This window comes from Alligator mississippiensis, chromosome 16 (assembly GCF_030867095.1).
Source record: "Alligator mississippiensis isolate rAllMis1 chromosome 16, rAllMis1, whole genome shotgun sequence".
NCBI lineage: Eukaryota > Metazoa > Chordata > Crocodylia > Alligatoridae > Alligator > Alligator mississippiensis.
Genome location: NC_081839.1, coordinates 3,638,797 through 3,656,219, shown reverse-complemented (window position 1 = coordinate 3,656,219; position 17,423 = coordinate 3,638,797). Strand labels below are relative to the sequence as shown.

Sequence of the window (17,423 nt, the reverse complement as noted above, 5' to 3'; positions counted from 1 at the left end):
GCGCTGGGGCTGGGCCTGCAGCAGGATCTCCCCGATGGGGTGGGGATGGACTCTCGCAGGGGACAGCAGAGCGGCTGGTCACAGGAGAGTGGCTGCAGGACGCCTTTTGCTCTGGGAGTCGGGCTGAGCGCTAGGGGCTTGCACGCTAAGCAGGGATAGACCAAGTTGGTGCCTGGATGGGAGACCGCCCCGGGCAGTTCTTGCCCTGAATGCCTCTAGGCCTTGTGCCCTCCTGCACACGAGCTTCCTGTCCTCACGCGAGCAGCTCCCAGCACAACTCCCCGGTCCCCTCACGTGTGCCAAGTGCCTGACTCGCAGGTCCCTTCCCGCTATTTAGCCCATTGCCATGGTACCTGAGCGCCGCGTCCGCACGCTATTGTTTGCCAGATTAGATCCCGACCGCAGCCACGTTTCCAGCCGGGGCTCAGCGGTTCATAGCGCCGAGGCCGGGCAGGTGGTTTCCCAGCTGAACCGGCTCTCGGCGAATATTGCAGCCGCCTGGGCCCCAGAGCGTGGGGCAGGAGGTGGGTTTGTGGGGCATGCCAGCCCGTGTTTTCCCCCTTCAAAGCAGAATGCATTTTTAAACGCTCGCTCGTGACCCCTTCAGATATCCTCACGACCCACTTTGGGGATTGAGAAATGCCATTCCAGCAAGTGGGGAGCTCACAGCAAGGAGAAGGAGGTGTCCGAGCCACGGGCCCCGCGGGGAGAGGAGCACGGGGGCTGGCGAGACCCGGGGAGCCCGTTGCCCACCCTGCAGAGGGAGGCAGCCGGGGCTGGGAGATGTAGAGGTGCAAAGAAGGGGGCCCGGAGGAGCTGCCTGGCACAGAGGCAGGTTTGGACCATCCTGAGCACCAAGGAAAGCAAGCACGTTGCTCCCAGAGGCCCTTTCGCCCGCATCTCCCCCCACCTCCAAAACCAGGCCCGCCGGGCGCGCTGAACCCAGGGCTCCGGCTCCAGACCCCGGGATGTGTTGCTAGGCAACAGGAGGATGCTTTGCCAGGCCAAAATCATAAGCATCATTTTATTTTATTTGAGGGGAGGTTGGAGGGAGTCGCTCGGGCATCAGCGCCCCTGGATCGGGGGAAGCAGCTGCTCAGGTTGCCACTCCTGGGCATGGCTTGGCTTGGAGATCCCTTCCCCTCCTTCGTATCCGGTGGTCCGTGGACCGCTGGGGGCCATCTCGCTGCCTTCTGGCACTGGAGCAGCTGGCGGTAGCCTCGCCGGCTCTTGCTGGTTGGCTCCAAGCCACTCTTGCATGGTTAAATCCCCGGCTCCCGGAGTCCCGGGATGCCAGGAAGCTCTTGGCTGTCATTTAGCAAGAAGACGGAGGTGTTTGAAGTGCAGCCTGGCACGGACACGGGCCTGAAACACAGGTGCAATCTGAACCCCGCGTACCCCTGCCCCCAACAGCCCCCCATCGCGCCGATCCTCCAGGGCCCTTTGCTTGCAGCGCAGCTCACTCGCTTCCACTCGCTACCCCTCCGCCCCTCCGTGCAAACGAGGCCGCAACTAATTCATTCGTTCGCTCCCCCTCTGCTGCTCAGGCTCTCGGCTAAGTGAGCTGCAGGCAATCATCTCGGAAGCCGAGTCTTTGCTTTGTGGGAATGGGAGACTAAAAATAAGCCTGGTTTTGTCTACAGTATCTCGCCTTAGCGCGGAGCAGAGGCAGGCCCTGAAGCAGAGGACTGGGAGCCAGACCTGCTGGGTCCTAGTCCTGAAACCCCCCTGGATCAACTGGGTGCCCTTACGCCAGTTGTTCCTGCCCCTGCACCCTGCCCTATGTGGCTCAGTTTCCCCACGTGTAAAACCAGGATGAGAGCAGCTCCCACCGACGTGGCACGATGCTGGCGACCTGCATCATCCGTCCAGCCATGCGGCTGCTTCTGGGGTGAAGCTGTTTTGCACGGGAACGCCTGGCCAGGACACGCTCATCTTAAGGAGCGATGCACGACATCCACCCAGGGGACCTTGGGCTTGGTTGGGTGGCATCAGACGGATGAGCAGCTGCATGGGCTTGAGGAGCAGGTGGGTGCTTTCCCCCTGGACTTAATTATTAGCTCTGTGCTGAATCAGCCCCTCCCAGCTCCGGGGGCTGCACTGGGGCTGGAGGGAGGGAGGCTTTTACCCCCCTTTGCCTTTTCCTGGGTGTTTAGCACCCTGACGCCGTGGGTGCAGCACAGCAGCGAGCCCAGGCAGGTTGTACTGAGGTTTGCACTGAGCCCTGTGGGTGCCAGGCACCCACACGCCTTCTCCCACTGGCGCTTCCTACCAGCCTGTCGGACCAGATCCAGAGGGGATCCACTCCTCTGGATCCCCTTTAAGAATACAAGCCCCCTTCCCTCGGGAACTGGGCCTAGAAGCGAGCCTGCCAGGATCTGCATCGATAGCCAAGCCAGGCAGCCTCACGCCATTAACCAAGGGTTAAATCTCCCCCCAGGCCGTGGCTCCCAGGCGGGTGGGATCCCACGCTTTTGACTCAGACTCACCTAATGAGCCGGTTGCATTCCCAGAGCTGCCTGAGGCCACTGGGAAAATACAACACAAATTCCCCGACACCTGGAAACCCCGAGGTGCGGCTTTGTCGAGCTCCGGGGGTGAGTGGGAGGGAGGAGGGTCTGTTTAATGCTCTCATTCTTCCCTTCTCCCAGAAATGGCAAATTACTAGGTTGGTGGAAATTAGAAAATGGCATGTAGATAACAGACAAAACTCCCCTTTCCGCGGCTTCTGGTTAAAACCTGCAACCTGAGCGGCGGTGGCGGAGGCGGGGGGCGGACTCAGGCTCGAGAATCAAAATCCAAGGGCAGACCCTCGGCCCCACGGACGCGCGGATGTGTCGGCTAATACAGGCAGAGGAGATTTTTGGGGCTGAAGCAGGCATCGCTGGGATCTGACAGCATTTATGCTGCGTCTCTGCTCAGCCAAATAATTCGTGCTCCGATCCGGGTGCCTGCGGCTCTTGTCGGTTTGGGGCGTGGGGCTAGACCCGGGTGCAAATGCTCCAGGGAGGAGACCATGGTCCTGTGGAAAGGTCTCGGGGGGCAGGACAGCGTCTAGGGTGGTTGATGTGGAAACATTTTGAGGACCAAACGGGGAGTCTGCTTCTACCTCCCAGCTTGTCTGTTCCCAGGCTTTGTTTGCATGTAGTGTGTGTGTTACCTGCAGCACGTACACGGCATGTAGCATGTGCACTGCCGTGGTCTAAGCACAGGTATTGCATAGCACCCCTCCGCTACTGCTGATGCTGGCGGGTGCTCAGCACTTCCCAGGATCGGGCCCCTCGGTGCCACCAGCCCAGGCTCCATCGCCCGCAGTCTCCTGCAGAGCCCAGAGCTGGCTGCATGGGGGAGACACTTCAAGGCACCCCCGCAAGTTCCCTCCTGACCCCCCTAATGAGCGTGAGCTATGCCCTGACGTGGGTGGGCACGGATGTGGGGCAGGTATCTCCCTCCCAAAGCCATTGCTCTTGCTTAACGAGCTGCCCGTTAAGAGCCAGGCTGGATCAGAGCCGACTGATCAGTCTCTCCAGGCTGCAGCCCTGTCCCCAGGGCCAGCTGCCGCCAGAGGCTGTGGGTGCAAAATGCACGCACCCTGGGGTGTTCTGAGCCACATGCAGTGGAGCAGGGGGCTGGTTTGCTCCACTGGTTTGCAAGTCCCTTCCCTTGTTCCCATGGCAGGACCAATACCCACTTCCCAGGCAAGTCCTAAGCAAGGGGCCCGGCCTTCAACCCCCACCCCTGCCATCTCCATGGAGGGGTGTTACAGTGCGGCTACTACAGAGCTGCCCCAGAAGTGGCTGCATTGGTGGAGCAGGTGTGGGAAATGGTTATGTTTAAAAACCAGGTGCCGAAGCACCGTGAAATCCCACCCCCACCATGGGAAAAGCAGGGACTGATGAACTGTGCCCGGGCCTGAGCGCCACAGACGCTCCCAGCGATTCCGTGCGTCGGCCGCTTACCTGCTTCGTGCCTCAGTTTCCCCAGGCGTATGAGTAATGTGGCAGGAGCATCCTTAGGGTGACTTGTCCTGTCAATGTTTTGCAGCGGGGATGGTGACCGATGCGTACAGCACCTAGCACCGCGCCACCCCTGCTTCCAGGTGACCTGGGCTCTGACAACCGGCCCCTTGGACTCACCATTCATCGCCCCTGAGAGGCCGCGGGAAGAAACCGGAGACCTTTTGAAGCTGCATTTGTGCGTTAGAAATACCTTTATTGCACTAAAAATGTCGAGTTATTTGTAAAGAAACATTCCATTCATAGGGCTTTTTTTTTGGCTTTTTTTTCGGGGTTTTTTTTTGTTCCACTCCAAAAAAAGCATCATTTGAAATCCAAACACAGGGATATATCAAAGCGGGGATGGTAGAAAAGAGCCGTGTCAGGCAGGGAACAGAAACACCCCCACACCTTCCTTCCTGCTCGCGATCCAGACCCGCACGGGGATCACGTGGGAGCACGGTGCGTGGGGACGGCGGTCTCCAAGGGGCACTTGCACAAACAGGCAGCATCCACGGGTCATTGCACTGGCTGGGACGGAGGGAAAGCCGGGCTCCGGCTTCATGCAACGGGAGTGTCCCAGAATGCCTTGCAAAAGCATGCGCTGAGCCACTGCCGCATGCACTCGGTGGTCACTCGGTGGGCTCCCCCCGCCAGGCCGGTGACATCCGGTGTGCGGGACCCACCTGCTGTTTAAGGGGAGGTGCACCCTGGCTCTGGTGCGACTGATCAGCGGCACCCCAGCATCAGCCACCCCCACCCAGGATAAGGCTCTGTGCCGTGGCTGGGCCACGGACAAAGGCTGACATGCCAGCTCCCACCGGGGGCAGAGCCATTTAGCTCAGACAGGCACATGCATTAAGACACGGAGATCGCAGGTCAGCCCCCCCGGCGGGCGATGTGAGGACCCTGCTCTTTCCACCTGCCTCCTGCCAGCACCGCACGTGGGAAATTCAGATTCGACTTGGGAAGACCCAGACCTGGACACTCCCAGGGCTGGAAACTGGAGGAGGCGAGCGCCTTTCTGATCCTCCCAAGTCCCAGCCTGCGTGTTTTTAAGAAACAGCGGTTCTTTTGTTAATTCGAGGCAGGAGCACAAAGCGGCTCCCGCTTCTGCAGCTGCTTTGCTTTGATCTCTGAACCATGTTGCACCGAACGTCTCGTTTTGTGAAAAGATTCGGCCCCCCTGTCGCTGGGGACTCCAGGCCAATCCCGCTATCGCAGCTGGGGCTGAGCTGGCCTGGGCTGGGATAAGGCAGTGACGGGGCTTTCGCTTCTTCTGCAGCATGGCAAAATCCACGGGGGGGAAACAAAGCCCCCAAACCTCACCCCTGAGGAGGGCAAATGCTGCAGAAATACCGCTCCAAGGAAATGCCAGAATACAGCACTAGAGCTACATACGGGCTGTGTCTCCATTCACTCCCCACTCTAGAGGTGAAACTTTTCCACGCTAAAGGTCGATTTGGTCCCAGCACAGCACGAGAGCCGAGCCCCACAGCACTCAGGTAACGCGCCGAGCTATTGGCAAAGTGCTCATGAACTAATCTGGGGGGCTTGGGACTCTCTGCTACAGGCTTCCTATATGGCCTTGGCCATGTCACTTAGCACCAGAACTAAATCCACCTGCTCCGTGTTGAAGCGAAGGGCAAAATCCAATGCTCACAAAGCAAACCCCAGTTTTCTCTTCTGGCCCATCCTGACGTTTCCCCCTTTCAGAATCACAGAGCAGTTCCTTCCCATTCCACTTGCCTCCGTCATACACATGTCCATATATCTATGCATATGTATGTGCATGTGCATATGCATATGTATATCTTTTCCGCTGTAATTAGTAGGAAAATCCCTACAAGCAAAAGCCTTTCAAACCGGAAAATGGGACTTTTTTGCTTCTCGTTTGCCAGCGTCTGCCCCGGGGCATCAGGCAAATCTCAGAATGTCTCTGTTGTTGTTGCACGATAAAAGTCGGGGGTTGAGAAGTTTGCGGAGACACGGCCTTTCCTGGCAAACCGTGGGGAAAAGATGGCATGCTGGAAAATTTGCAGAGGTCCGCATAGCCGGTGTGAAGGAGAGGATGCACGGGTTGGCAAACGGGCCTGACGTGGTCTGCAGAGGCCTGAAATATTGGTGGCTATTGTGGAAAATGAGCCCCAGACGTGAAGAAACCCAGAGACGGCAGTGAGAAGAAGCAAGTGGAAGAGCCAGCACCGCATGCATCGGCCCCCAGCAGAAGCCTGAGAGGGGCCGGAGCAGTACACGGAGCCCAGAAGCTCCCCTGTACCTAAGGCCTGCGATCCCCTTGACTTCCCTCCTGCTGCAAAGCCTGCCCGAGGCCTCTCTGCAGCGCTCGCCGGCAGCCCGGGCCGCCGAGCGCAATGAGTCAGCACACGCGTGATGAGCGTGTCACAACACCGAGCGCAAGGGGCAATTAAAAATAATGTCCCGTCGCGACCCGCTGTCCGGGGATCAGCAGCACAGCAGGCGTGCTGCCAAGCCTCCCGCCGCACGGCTCGTGTCTTGTTCCAGCGGCGCAGGCTGTGCGCGGGGGGAGAGAAGCTGTTTTCCCTAAACGCAGGAGCTCTGCTGTCGGGCTGCCTGGAGGACCAGGGATTTGGGAATGTGCTTGTTTGGGCGGACGGCTGGTGGCGGGGTGGGAAGAGCTGGGGGCTTGCAGAGCCAGGGCGAAGCGGTCTCTCCTGCCCCACTGCACAGTCAGAGGATGAAAAGCAAATCTCTGCTGGGGATGTCACAACGCCGGGAACGTTTGCCCCATCCCAGTTCCCGCCACGTTCCTGATCCCACCGTCCGAGGAAGGACTCCGTTGGCGCCCATCACGCGGCTTTGTCCCACCGACTCTGCCACGTTGCGTCTCAGCGTGGACCTTTCCTGATCTTTTATGGACGATCATGAGCTCAGCTTCCAAAATGAAGCTATTTGAAGCCCTGCTTGAACCGGATCTTTTTTCTCCCCCCGCCACGTCAAAAATACTGCAAACGGGAGTTTCCCGGCCACGTCTGCCTGTTTTCCAAGCTGAGAAACTCAACGGAGATTAAGGCCAGGTGTTTGGTCTCAATGCATCTGAATTTGCTCCCTCCTCCCCCTGCAAAAAGGAACTATTGGCAAGAAATACCCATGCTGCTGTAGCCGGCATCTTCAGCGATTGAGGTTTTGACTGCGTGCTGTTTAGCCCTGCAGGATGTGGTTCATGAAACATGGATGTCTGAAGGTTTGACTAGGAACGTGACATTGCTGTTCGGCTGCTCTGGGAAGAAGCAAAATACTGGGGGTAAAACCAGACCAGACCCGATCTTGAGCAGAATCATTTCTTGAGCGCTTCATTTGCACAGCTCTGCTTCTGCTAGAGCGGTGATTCTCAGCCGGGTGCTGCAGCACCCGGGGGGGAGGGCCTTGAGGTCCTTTGAAGGGTGCTGTGAAATAGCAGCACTGTGCGGTGTGCAAATGCTTAATTCACGAGATAAGTGCAAGCACCATCCGGAGCATCACAAACCGTCTTCCCCGATGTGGTCAGGCTGAGTGCTTCGCAACAGAAGAATTGCTTGATCTCCTTTCCATCGGCGAGAAGGAAAGCAAAGAGCTGGCATTTTCCAAGAGGGGCCAGCATCGGCTTAGGGGCTTGGCCCAAGATCACAAACCCTGGCACGCGGCTGGGAAAGCCCGTTCCCTTTCGACTCCTTCACAGCTGCAGCCCTGTCAGCAAAAGAAACCTTTCCAAAGCATTTCCCACCCCGCGGAGAGCAAGAGCAGCCCTGGGGGCGCTAGCATCAGGGAAAGCAAAGTCAGCTGGAGACTGACAGGCCCATTTCGGGACAATGCTCGAGATGTCAAAACTCCCCAGCAGGTTTTGTTTGCCGCTGGCAGGAAAAGCTGCAAGCTGTCGAGGGAGTCTGCGGAGCGGGATGGTGTCGAAACCACCCAAGAGCAGATCAAAGGGCTTGTTGTTCGAGCCTGTCTCTTTTCCGCTGGCTGCGACGGGAGAGGTCGCCCCGGACATCAGCACCCTGCCCATCAAGAGCTCAGGCTGGACTGATGCGTCAGCATCAGGGAAACACCTGATCTTGATTCATTAAAAAAAAGCCCTCATTTTGCTGCAAAACCACCTCGGATTGGGTGTCCGAACTTCCACGGGCCAACCGGGAACAGGGCTCCTCACGTCCTCACCCTTTAGCTGCGGTGGTGAGAGTCCTGGGGTTTGGGATCCAGTCTCATCCTCCTGCCCTGGGATCCATCTGGATTGGTATCTCTGGCTCCGGGCTGGCCCTCGAGGTACAAACGCCGGACTGGAGCCGCGATCAGGAGACCCAAACAGCCCGATGCAGCTGCAGATGCCATGCAAGCAAAACTCCCCGTGCAGCCCAGTGGAGGAGAGCCCCGCTCCCAGCCCCAGCCACTCGCAGGATGGAGCTGAGTCCCTCTGGCCAAGCAGCTCCGCAGCTCCCTGCGTGTATCGCCCTATCTGCAGGCCCTGCGAGCTCTGGCATGCAAGCCCGGTGCCAAACACGGTGCATTAGGATTGAATTGGGACAGGGTAGAGACCGTGTCGGCAACATCCATCAGCAGCGCTCTAGAAAGGGTGTCTCTAAGCACCAGGCCATGCCCGCACAAGCCCTCCCATCACTAATTAACCTCCTCGTTAATCTTTCGAGCCACCGTCCGCAGGACTCTGCTCCATCAATCGGTGCCTGGCGCCATCACGAGTCCCCCAGAACTGCGTGCACTCCCAGGGAGCTCGGGGAGGGCTCCTGCTCTCATCTGTGACTCGGTTGACTTCGGCTGCACTTCCAAGACCATTGCTCCATTGCTTTGGAGTCACTAAAAGGCTGAAAACCAGGCTCTGGTGCCCAGGATATTTGCACAGATATAGCCAAGAGCTGAGATCCTGTCCTCAGGGCCAGGATCTCAGCTCCAGCGGTGTCGAGGCAGAGGAACGCCAGTGAAGCCGCTGCGATTGGGGCTTGATTTGCCTTCCATGGATCTCCGAGGGAAGCCGACCCAGCCCCTACCCTTAGCCCTGGGGAGGGCAGAGCAGGTTCTCCCCTGTTGACCAGGCTGAGCTTGAGGCTCCTGGTGATGACTTTGCCTCCTGAGCAGACAGGGACGTCCCCTTCGAAAGTCACAAACCGGGTCTTGCAACCGGGAGGAGAATTATCCCACCATGGGGCTGACGGGTCTGGCCCGGGACTGAGCACACTCTCCCCTGCAATTGCAGCAAAACCCCAAGCCCTGCGGAAAAGGCCCTTCTGCCCGTCACAGCTCGGCCTCACGTCACCTGGGCCTGCGCCGATCCTGCTCCACCAGATGCACCAAAAATTGGGGCAACCCCCAGCTCTCCTAGACAGACACAACCCTAGCCAGCGCTCAGCTGGCACCCATGGGGCTTCCAGGGTCCGAAGCAGATGCATGATCTGGGCCCCAAAGCAAGCCAATTGCTTTGAAGCACAGTGGTCCTAACCCAAGGCAGCTGTCCAGGCTCATCTAATAGACCACATATGCCTAAATTGGCCAGCTCCCCGCCTGCCCGACAACCCCTTCGCATCCCCGGTTCTCCTCGAACACCTGTCGGCTTTGCGCACCGACCACACAGAGGAGCACGCGTGGCCGTGGGTGGGGAGAGCCCCTTTGGCGTCCTCTTGCAAAGCAGGGTGCCTCCATAACGAGGTGCATCTCCTGCGAAGGATTTGAACATGATTAACTCCACCAGGCAAGTAGCTCGGCGCGCCTCGTTAGAGATGTTTCTAAATCAAGGGAACGCAAATCAACGCATTAGCAAATGAATTCATTAGCAGCAGATGCCGGAAGCCTATCAACACTCAAAGGCTGGGATGGATGAAGCTCCGTGGCAGGGACCTGACTCTGGCAGGGGACCAAGTGGATGTATATCTACTCCCTTTTCCCAGTGCTCCTGGGATCGAGGGCAAGGAGACGGGCACTTCGGGACCAGCCGGGCTCTGCAATTGCGTAGGAACAGGATGGATGAGTGGGTCTGGAGCAGACCCCGCTGTAAATGCGCCCCAGATCCCTTTGACCTTGTGCCTCGAGCCAACCCCCCGGATGCAGAGGGAAGGCTTTCCCTCGATGCAGCCGGCTTGGGAAGAGGCCCTGCACGGCACCTCTCAGAGGGGCGAGAACAGCCCCCGAGCTGCGGCACCGTCCTGCATTCATCGCCTCCAACCAGCCAGTCTTTGATCAGGCCCCTGAAGTTCCCCGCTGGGGCCAAGGCCAGAGGGTCTGGTGGGAGCAAACTTCAGCCGACCCCAGGACCGGGAGTAATGGAAACCTCTATCAGAAAGCAGCTGGCCCCCTTCTGCAGATCCTCCCGGGAGCCACTGGTCGGTCGGGCACCCTCCCCGCCTGAAGGCCACGCGGCACCTGTTTCGGGGACCGGTGCAAAGCACCTCAAGCTGGGTGGAATAGGACAGCGCTTAGACACCTAACAGGTGGGCGAAGCTCTTGCCAAGGCTGCTTTGTGAGATGGAGAGCAGCTATAAAGGCTCCACCAATCCACCTGCTAGCAGTCCTGCGTTTCCAGCCTCTCCTCGTCGCATGCCTCTCTTTCTGCCGCTTTCTTGTTCTGCTTTTTGGTTTTAAACTCACAAGCTCGGAAAACAAAATCAAAACCAAACGACCCGGTAACGAACCTACGGATATTACGCTTCCCCCTCCCCCCCTCCCCCACCTACGACATGCCATGCAAATATTGAAAGATTAAAACCCCTGCCTTGCGCGCGCCCCCCCACCCCCAAAAAACCATATTTACACCCAGAAGTAAAATACAGTGGGAAAGATCAGCTCCAAATATAAATAGCTTGCACTGAAATCTCTGCAGCGACCATCTGCCGCACGGTGCAGAGAAGTAGCAGCACACGCCGCCAGCAAAGGTTAGCACACAGAAAGGGACCTGCGATCGGCGTGTGTGTATGTGTGTGTGTGTTGTGTGTGGATGGGGGGGGGGGGCTGGTGTAGCCCTCTCCCCAGACACGCGGAGGACCTGATGCAGTGTGAGCATCGCAGAGAGCAATGGAGAAAAAAGGGGCTTGGTTGTTCCAGCCCCCCTCCCGGTCCAGATGATGGGCCCTATATATCCCTTCTGGGTTTGGCTGCCTTCTGGTTGCAAAGCCGTGTCCAGGGGGAGATGATGAAAGACATCCATTTGCCCCCCCAAGATGCACAAGGCAACGGGGAACCATCAGCAGCCCCCCTGGCCTTCCCCAATGGCCGGCGTCTGCTTGCCCCCAAAGGGACAGGGGCTCTCGGGACACTGCGGCAGCCGTCAGCGATGGACGGCGAAGATCTCCCGGCGAGGCAGGGCCAGGCTGGAAAGATGCGCTCCCCACCATCCCCCACCGGCTCAGTGTCAGCCCATTGTCTGATTTGATTATTCAAATGAGTCGGCAGTGAAAACGCACCCGATTCCTAGCAGGACCGGGGAGGAGAGGAGGGCCGCTGCGCGCCAGCTGCCTGCTGTCAGCCCCAATTCCTGCTGCGCGATGTGAACAAGGAAACGGGGGGGGGGGGGAAAAAAAGGCCAGGAGGGTTTTCTGTGGGGGTTCATCCCCCAGGATCTGGTGCCTGCGGAGCTGGGGTGTTGCTCAGCCCCTTTGGTTTCTGCAGAGAGGCTGGTTCAAACGCCCCCCGCTACTCCAGCCTTTGCTAAATTAACCTGCAGGCAGCTCCAGCTGCGTGTGAAGCTCTGCCTGCCGTGCGCCAGGCTCTGCTCCCAAAGAAGGTTATCAACCGGGAGGCAAATCGAGCTCCATTAATGCTCCCTTACACTCAGCCACCCCCTCTCTCCCCACAGTGCTCCCAGGTGAGGTCAGGCTGGGTCCCGGGCTTCACTTCCCAGCCCCAAGCTAGCGGGGTTGTGACCGGATCCACCCCAGGTTGGCTGGCCCTGGTGCTTTGGGCGGCCGGCAAGCTGGGAATCCTACGGCGGGGTTCAATGCAGCGTCTGGGCTCAGAGAAGTGGGGGCCGAGACATGAGCTTTCCTAGCAGCAGACAAAGGAAGGGGCCCGCGGAGCGGAGAGGAGATGCAGTGCCTGCTGGGGGGCAGCCATCTCTTTTCCGCAGCAACCTGAGAACAGAGGTCCGGGGCCCAAGGCGCTTCGAGGGGTCTGATTCAGAGGCTGCTGTGAGAGATGGGATGAACCTGGTTCAGGATCGGGCTCCCCGGGAACATTGCACATTGTCTGGGAGAGGAGAAGCCATCCCCAGGGACCTCTGGGTTGGGCATGGAGCTGGGAGGGGTGCAGACGCCCTGTCACCCTTCCCACCCCCTCCCCGGCATTCGCAGATCAGAACCCCGGCCTGAAAAGAGCACAAAGTTGGCTTAAAAACCCACAAGGGAGCTGTTTGGGCTGCCCTTGATTTGCTTTCTGGGCCCTGCCCCTGCAGCAGGACCTCGAGATTTGCTCTGCAGCTGCAGAGGCTGGAAGCAGCCTGGGGTGGGAAGCAGCCCAAAGCTACTGTGTCATCCCCTGACTCAAGGACATGGGGCTTTGCAGGCAAGTGCAAATGCTGCGGGGCCCGGCAGTGAGTCCCTCCCCAGGGGGCTGGAAGGGGGTGGGCAGAGATGAGGCAGAAGGGGTCTGCAGGGGCACCAATTGCCTCCCCCACCCCTACAGCATCACCCCCTCCCATTGCCGCAGCTCACGGCCAGATCAGTGCTTCCACGGCCCCAGCCCCGGGGCATCTGTACTGCACCGTGTGGGCTGAATCTACCCTCCAACGCCACCCGCCCACAGCCCGTTTGAGTCCTCTGGGAGCAGCTGGCACAGGACAAACCCGAGGCACGGTGAAAGCCAGGCGGGACACTGGGTCTGGCCCAAATCACTCCTTTCCCCACAAGGGACCCCTCGGTCTCATCCCCGTCACCCCTCGCCCACCCCGTCTAGAGAAGCCAGCCGCTAGCTCTCAAGGAGGCTGGTGCAGGGGGCTGCTCCACATCGGCCAAGGGGACCGATCCGGGAAGCATCGGACGCCTCCCCGCCCCTGGGGGAGGCTTCTGATGCCCGTCGGGCGCTGGCGGGGCGAGCGGGGCGGGACGGGGCAGCCACGAGGCTCATCAGAAGGGCAGCAGGGAGGTGAGGGGCAGCTCCCTCTCGCCCAGCAGCGTGTCCCGCTTGAGGCTGCCCCCCCGGTTGACCACCTTGACCTTGAGGGACATCTTGCGGGCAGCGCTGATGCCCAGGCCGTCGAAGAAGAAGTCCTCGTTGAAGACGGGGTTGCGGCTGTTCTTGATGATGGTGCTGCGCTGCTTCTGCAGCTTGCCCGGGTTCAGGTGCAGCCCCACGCAGCAGTTGATGCTACGGGCATCCCACAGCTTGTCGTACAGCTCCTCGGCCGCGATCACCCGCACCCGCAGCCGGGCCCGGGCTGCGTCGTACTCGGCCGTCAGCCGCAGGCTGCCCCCCTTGCTCAGGCTCAGCGTGTGCTCCCTCTGCTGCCGCTCGGGCCCCGGGGGCTCCGGGGGCGCCGGCGGCTGGGTCGGGGGGGTGGCACAGCGCAGGCGGCGCTGGGAGCTGGGGCTGGTGTCGGCCGAGCTGTCGTCGGTGGAGAGGGAGCTGTTGCGAGCCACCGAGTGCTTGAGCTTGATCACCTTGGCCTGGCTCTCCTGGCCGAAGAGCTTGAGCAGGGACACGGAGCGGGACAGCAGCGGGGAGCCGAAGGGCGAGGACTCGGCCGAGGAGCAGGTGTCGCTCTCGCCCCCGCTGAAGTAGCGGTAGGGGTTCATGAGCGATGCCCCCGTGTCGGAGGGGGTGAGATGGGCGCCGTCCCCGTTCACCTTGCCCCCTGCCCGGCGCTGGGCGCTGGGGGAGGTCGTCTGAGCCTGGCACAGGCTGCCGTGCTCGCTGTGGAAGAGCGACTCCTTGCGCCGCGTGTGCGGGCTCTCCATGAGCGTGGCGAAGCCGTAGGAGGTCTGCGCCTTGGGCACGTAGGGCAGGGACATGGCCGTCTGGGCTTGCGGGTCGGCGTTGGTGCTGAAGTCCTCCTCGTCGGCCCACTCGTCGGCGCTCTCGATCTGGATGATGTGCCGGCTGGCTGCCTTCAGCAGGTTCTTGCTCTCCGAGGCGGCCTTGGCCGGGAGCCGTGGGCTGCGCTGGGGCTTGCGGGCCGACAGGTTCTGCTCGGAGGCCGAGGTGCTGAGTCCAGCCTTGGCCTTGGCCTCCGCCCCCTCGGCCTCGGGTGGCACAGTGGCCAGCTTGGGCGGGATGAAGAAGTCGGGGATCTTGTCGGGGGTCAGCACGTTGCTGTACAGGGGGCCCTTGGCCTGCTTGTCCCCCGCCTCGCCCGCCCGGGCCGCCCCGTTCTCCACCGAGCCGCGGATCCGCTCAAAGAGCCACATGCTGCGGGCGCAGGGGATGGGGCAGGGGCCGCGGGCACCCGGCGCTCCCCCTCTGCAAGATAAACAAGGACAGGGCAGGGCTTCATCCGTGGCAGTCGTGGCCACGGCCGGATCGGGGCCCCAACCTGACCTGGGTGGGGATCGGGAAGGATCGGGCCCTTCCCACGGGGCACCTGTCCAGCCTAGCTGGGGCGTCTGGGGTGGTGCCCGGCCCTGCCAGAGAGCACAAGGAGCCCAGCCCTGTCCTGGGGGTCAGCGCATGGGAGGTGCAGCCGTCTGGCACCACCTCCCTGCCCGGCTGCTCCCCCAGCTCAGGCAGTAGCCGCCCCCATGCCTGCGGGGGGCTGAGGATCCACCCAAGCTCACCCCAGCTGGGCTATGCACCCCCCTCCCCACCCCGCCAACTTCAGCCCATCGCCGTCTGGGCTGAGACCAGAAGACTCGTGTTGGCGGTGGGTTGGGGGGCAGGCGCGCGCAGCTCGGCCGAGTCACCGGCTCAGCCCTGCGAGGGCCGGGCTGGGGGGGAAGGGGGTCGGCTTTGATTTACTCCGATCCTCCCGGGATGCGCAGTCAGCAAAGGCGGCAGGGTCTGTGCAGATCTAGGGGGCGAGGGGGGTCCCTGCTGGCCCCCCTTGCTCTGGCCTGGCTTTGGCAGCGATGCCCTGCCCTTCCCAGCCCTGCAGCCCCGAGCGCCTGGGGGAAGCCAAACCTCCTGCCTTGTTTAACTTCTTTCCCAGGAGCTGGAGCCCAGGGATGCCTCTAGTCCCATGCCAGCCCCTCCACAAATCCATACTGGGGGCAGGGAGAGGAGGGGAAGCAGCCACTGCAGAGCAGCTGGGGGCTGGAGAAGGGGCGCGGGGTGGGCTCTGTTGCCCCTCCGCCCTTGCACCCAGCCAGGCATAGCCCCACGGTCCTTGCATGCTGGAGGTGACCCCGGGCACAGAGCACCTGCAGGGCTGCACTGCCAGCCAGGTCCCTGCCATTGGGCACCTGCTGTGCCCCTCTGGTTCCCCCGGGACACCCCAGCCTATCCTCTGGGCTCTCCGGGGACAGCCAGGTGGCAAGTCCTTGCATGGGTGTTTTGGGACCGTCGGATGAGAGATGCCAGCCTTTGGATGGCCAGCAGTGGAAGGGTTAACCGGAGGTACCTAGTTAGCCTTTCCCTACAGGGCCCCATGGGGGGTCAGGGATCAGCCCCCCAGGTCTCCCCCCCAGAGCCTGGGGTATCCCCTTGGCACGCACAGCCCCTGCTTTCCAGAACCGGCACGAAGTTTGTCACCGGGCACCTGTGGCTGGCTTTGCCGGGTGGGCTTCCCAGCTGGCACCTGGGCCGTGGCTTCCCTCGGCGGTGCCGATCTCCAGCCAACTTCAGCGTGGGGACCGAGGACGGGAGTTGGGGGGAGCAGGACGGGAACTCTGCCAGCCCCCCGCTGCGCTGCCGGGGAGGCCAGGAGCCCAGCGGGGCACCGCCCGTGGGTGCCCCGCCATCCGGATGCAGCGAAGGAGAAATATCCTGCCTGCCTATGACACTGGCGCTTGGCTCCAGTCCTTCCCTCTCGAGGGTGCAAACTCCCTGCCCCGATCAGCGCAGACGCCCCTGCCCGCCGTGCCTACCTGTGGCTGGACGGTCCCCGGGAGCCCCGTGGGGAGGCAGTGTCCCCCAGCAGGCAGGTCCTAGCTCCTGGCCTGCGCGGCTGGCTCCGGGCTGGGAATGAGGTGCCCGAGACCTGCTGTCTCCTTTTATACCAGCTCAGCTGTCACAATTCATTCATTGCAGGCGCTAGAAACCTCCCAAATATAGACTTCAGCAGCCGAGCCGTATTCCTCCTAACACAGCTGCCGCTGGCTTTTTCCGTGGTTCCAGCTTGGCCTGGCTCAGCCTCCCGGGCGTGCTCCGACCCCGCTTGGCACCGAATAGCCCCCAGCCCCTGCCTTCCCTCTCTGCCCGCTGGACGGATCAAGCCTGAGCCATCCCAAGAGCTGCTCGTGCCAGACGTGATCTCGCCCTGACGTCCCCTGGATGGCACGAAGTGACAAGCCTGTCTGCACGAGGATGACATGGCCTCAAGCAGGGGCTGGGGAAGGCTTGACCCTCCCTGGCCCTTCTCCGTACAGAGATCCAGGTAAGCCCAGCTGCTGCCAAGGGAGCGGCAGGCAGGACCCAGGCCAAGGCACCACGGGTCCCAGCCCTGTCTCTTCCTCCAGGCGTGGCTCTGCACAGCGCGGGGACGATGAGTCTTGCATTTGCAGCCGGCCCGTGCAGAGATGCATGGCTCGTCTTCCTGGCAGGGAGGCAGGGAGCCCTGAGACGGGATCTCCCAGGCCTAACCTCCCCCCAATCCCTCCCGCTGCAGCCCCGAGCCGAGCGAGCCCGGTGCAAAGGTGCGCCGGCACGGCCGCCACGTGCGCGATCCAGGCACTTCAGCTCATCAAAGCACCTAATGAAGCCGATGGCTCTCAGCTGCCTGGCAGCCAAGCTCAAGGACCCGCCGAGTGGATTAAGTGCTTTAATATTGTCCAGGGGCGAGCGGGGAGGGAGAAAAGGCAGCGAGACATGCGGGGGTGGAGGCCGGGAGCAGGGGACTCTGCCGCTTTGCTGCCACGGCGGGAGCCGGGCGGGGGGTCTTAGGTCAAGCGAATGGGGGTCCGTCCATCCAGGGTAGGTGCAGCCCCCGGGGCCCATCCCAAGGGGAGCTGAGGCCTCGCAAACTCGCTTCGCACCAGCCTCCCCTGTTGAACCCATGGGAGGTCTTCAAGCGAGAGGACAGGCTCCGTGACCAGGCGCGGGACCCGCTGGGGTTCAGGCAGGTTCCAGCTGGGGTGTCCCAGGCAGGGCTGCAGAGCCAGGCGGGGCCAAGACCGTGCCTCCCTTTAAAAGATCCTGCTGAGCCCGGCACGGGAGAGGGTTTTGCATCTTCTCAGGGCATCTGGCCCCGGGGCTGAACCATGCCATCGTGCCAACAACCAGGGACCAGGCGTGTGCAGGGCCACCCCCCGCACCCCCAGCCTGAAGGGCAGAGGGTGCCCAGCGTGGTGTGAGCACCACCTGTCCTCCCTCCCAGGACTCATG

The 17,423-nt window shown here is 61.3% G+C and overlaps 1 protein-coding gene and 1 long non-coding RNA gene across 2 annotated transcripts; both read right to left on the bottom strand.

Annotated features, from left to right (window-relative positions):
• Positions 1 to 1,010: 1,010 nt before the first annotated feature.
• Positions 1,011 to 2,563, bottom strand: LOC132246476 (uncharacterized). Its single transcript, XR_009457798.1, has 2 exons — positions 2,490 to 2,563; positions 1,011 to 1,365 (listed from the first exon to the last, which is right to left on the bottom strand). It is a non-coding gene; the product is annotated as an uncharacterized LOC132246476 (long non-coding RNA).
• A 1,628-nt stretch (positions 2,564 to 4,191) lies between these two features.
• Positions 4,192 to 16,050, bottom strand: C2CD4C (C2 calcium dependent domain containing 4C). The gene is made up of 2 exons (XM_019484093.2): positions 15,968 to 16,050; positions 4,192 to 14,405 (listed from the first exon to the last, which is right to left on the bottom strand). Exon 2 carries the CDS (start codon positions 14,351 to 14,353, stop codon positions 13,073 to 13,075), a length of 1,281 nt encoding a protein of 426 aa, XP_019339638.1. The 5' UTR covers positions 14,354 to 14,405; positions 15,968 to 16,050; the 3' UTR covers positions 4,192 to 13,072.
• Between the last annotated feature and the right edge of the window lie 1,373 nt (positions 16,051 to 17,423).

Bases quoted from the DNA above. Each gene is read 5' to 3' on its own strand.
- C2CD4C (XM_019484093.2), bottom strand. From the start codon at position 14,353: ATGTGGCTCTTTGAGCGGATCCGCGGCTCGGTGGAGAACGGGGCGGCC.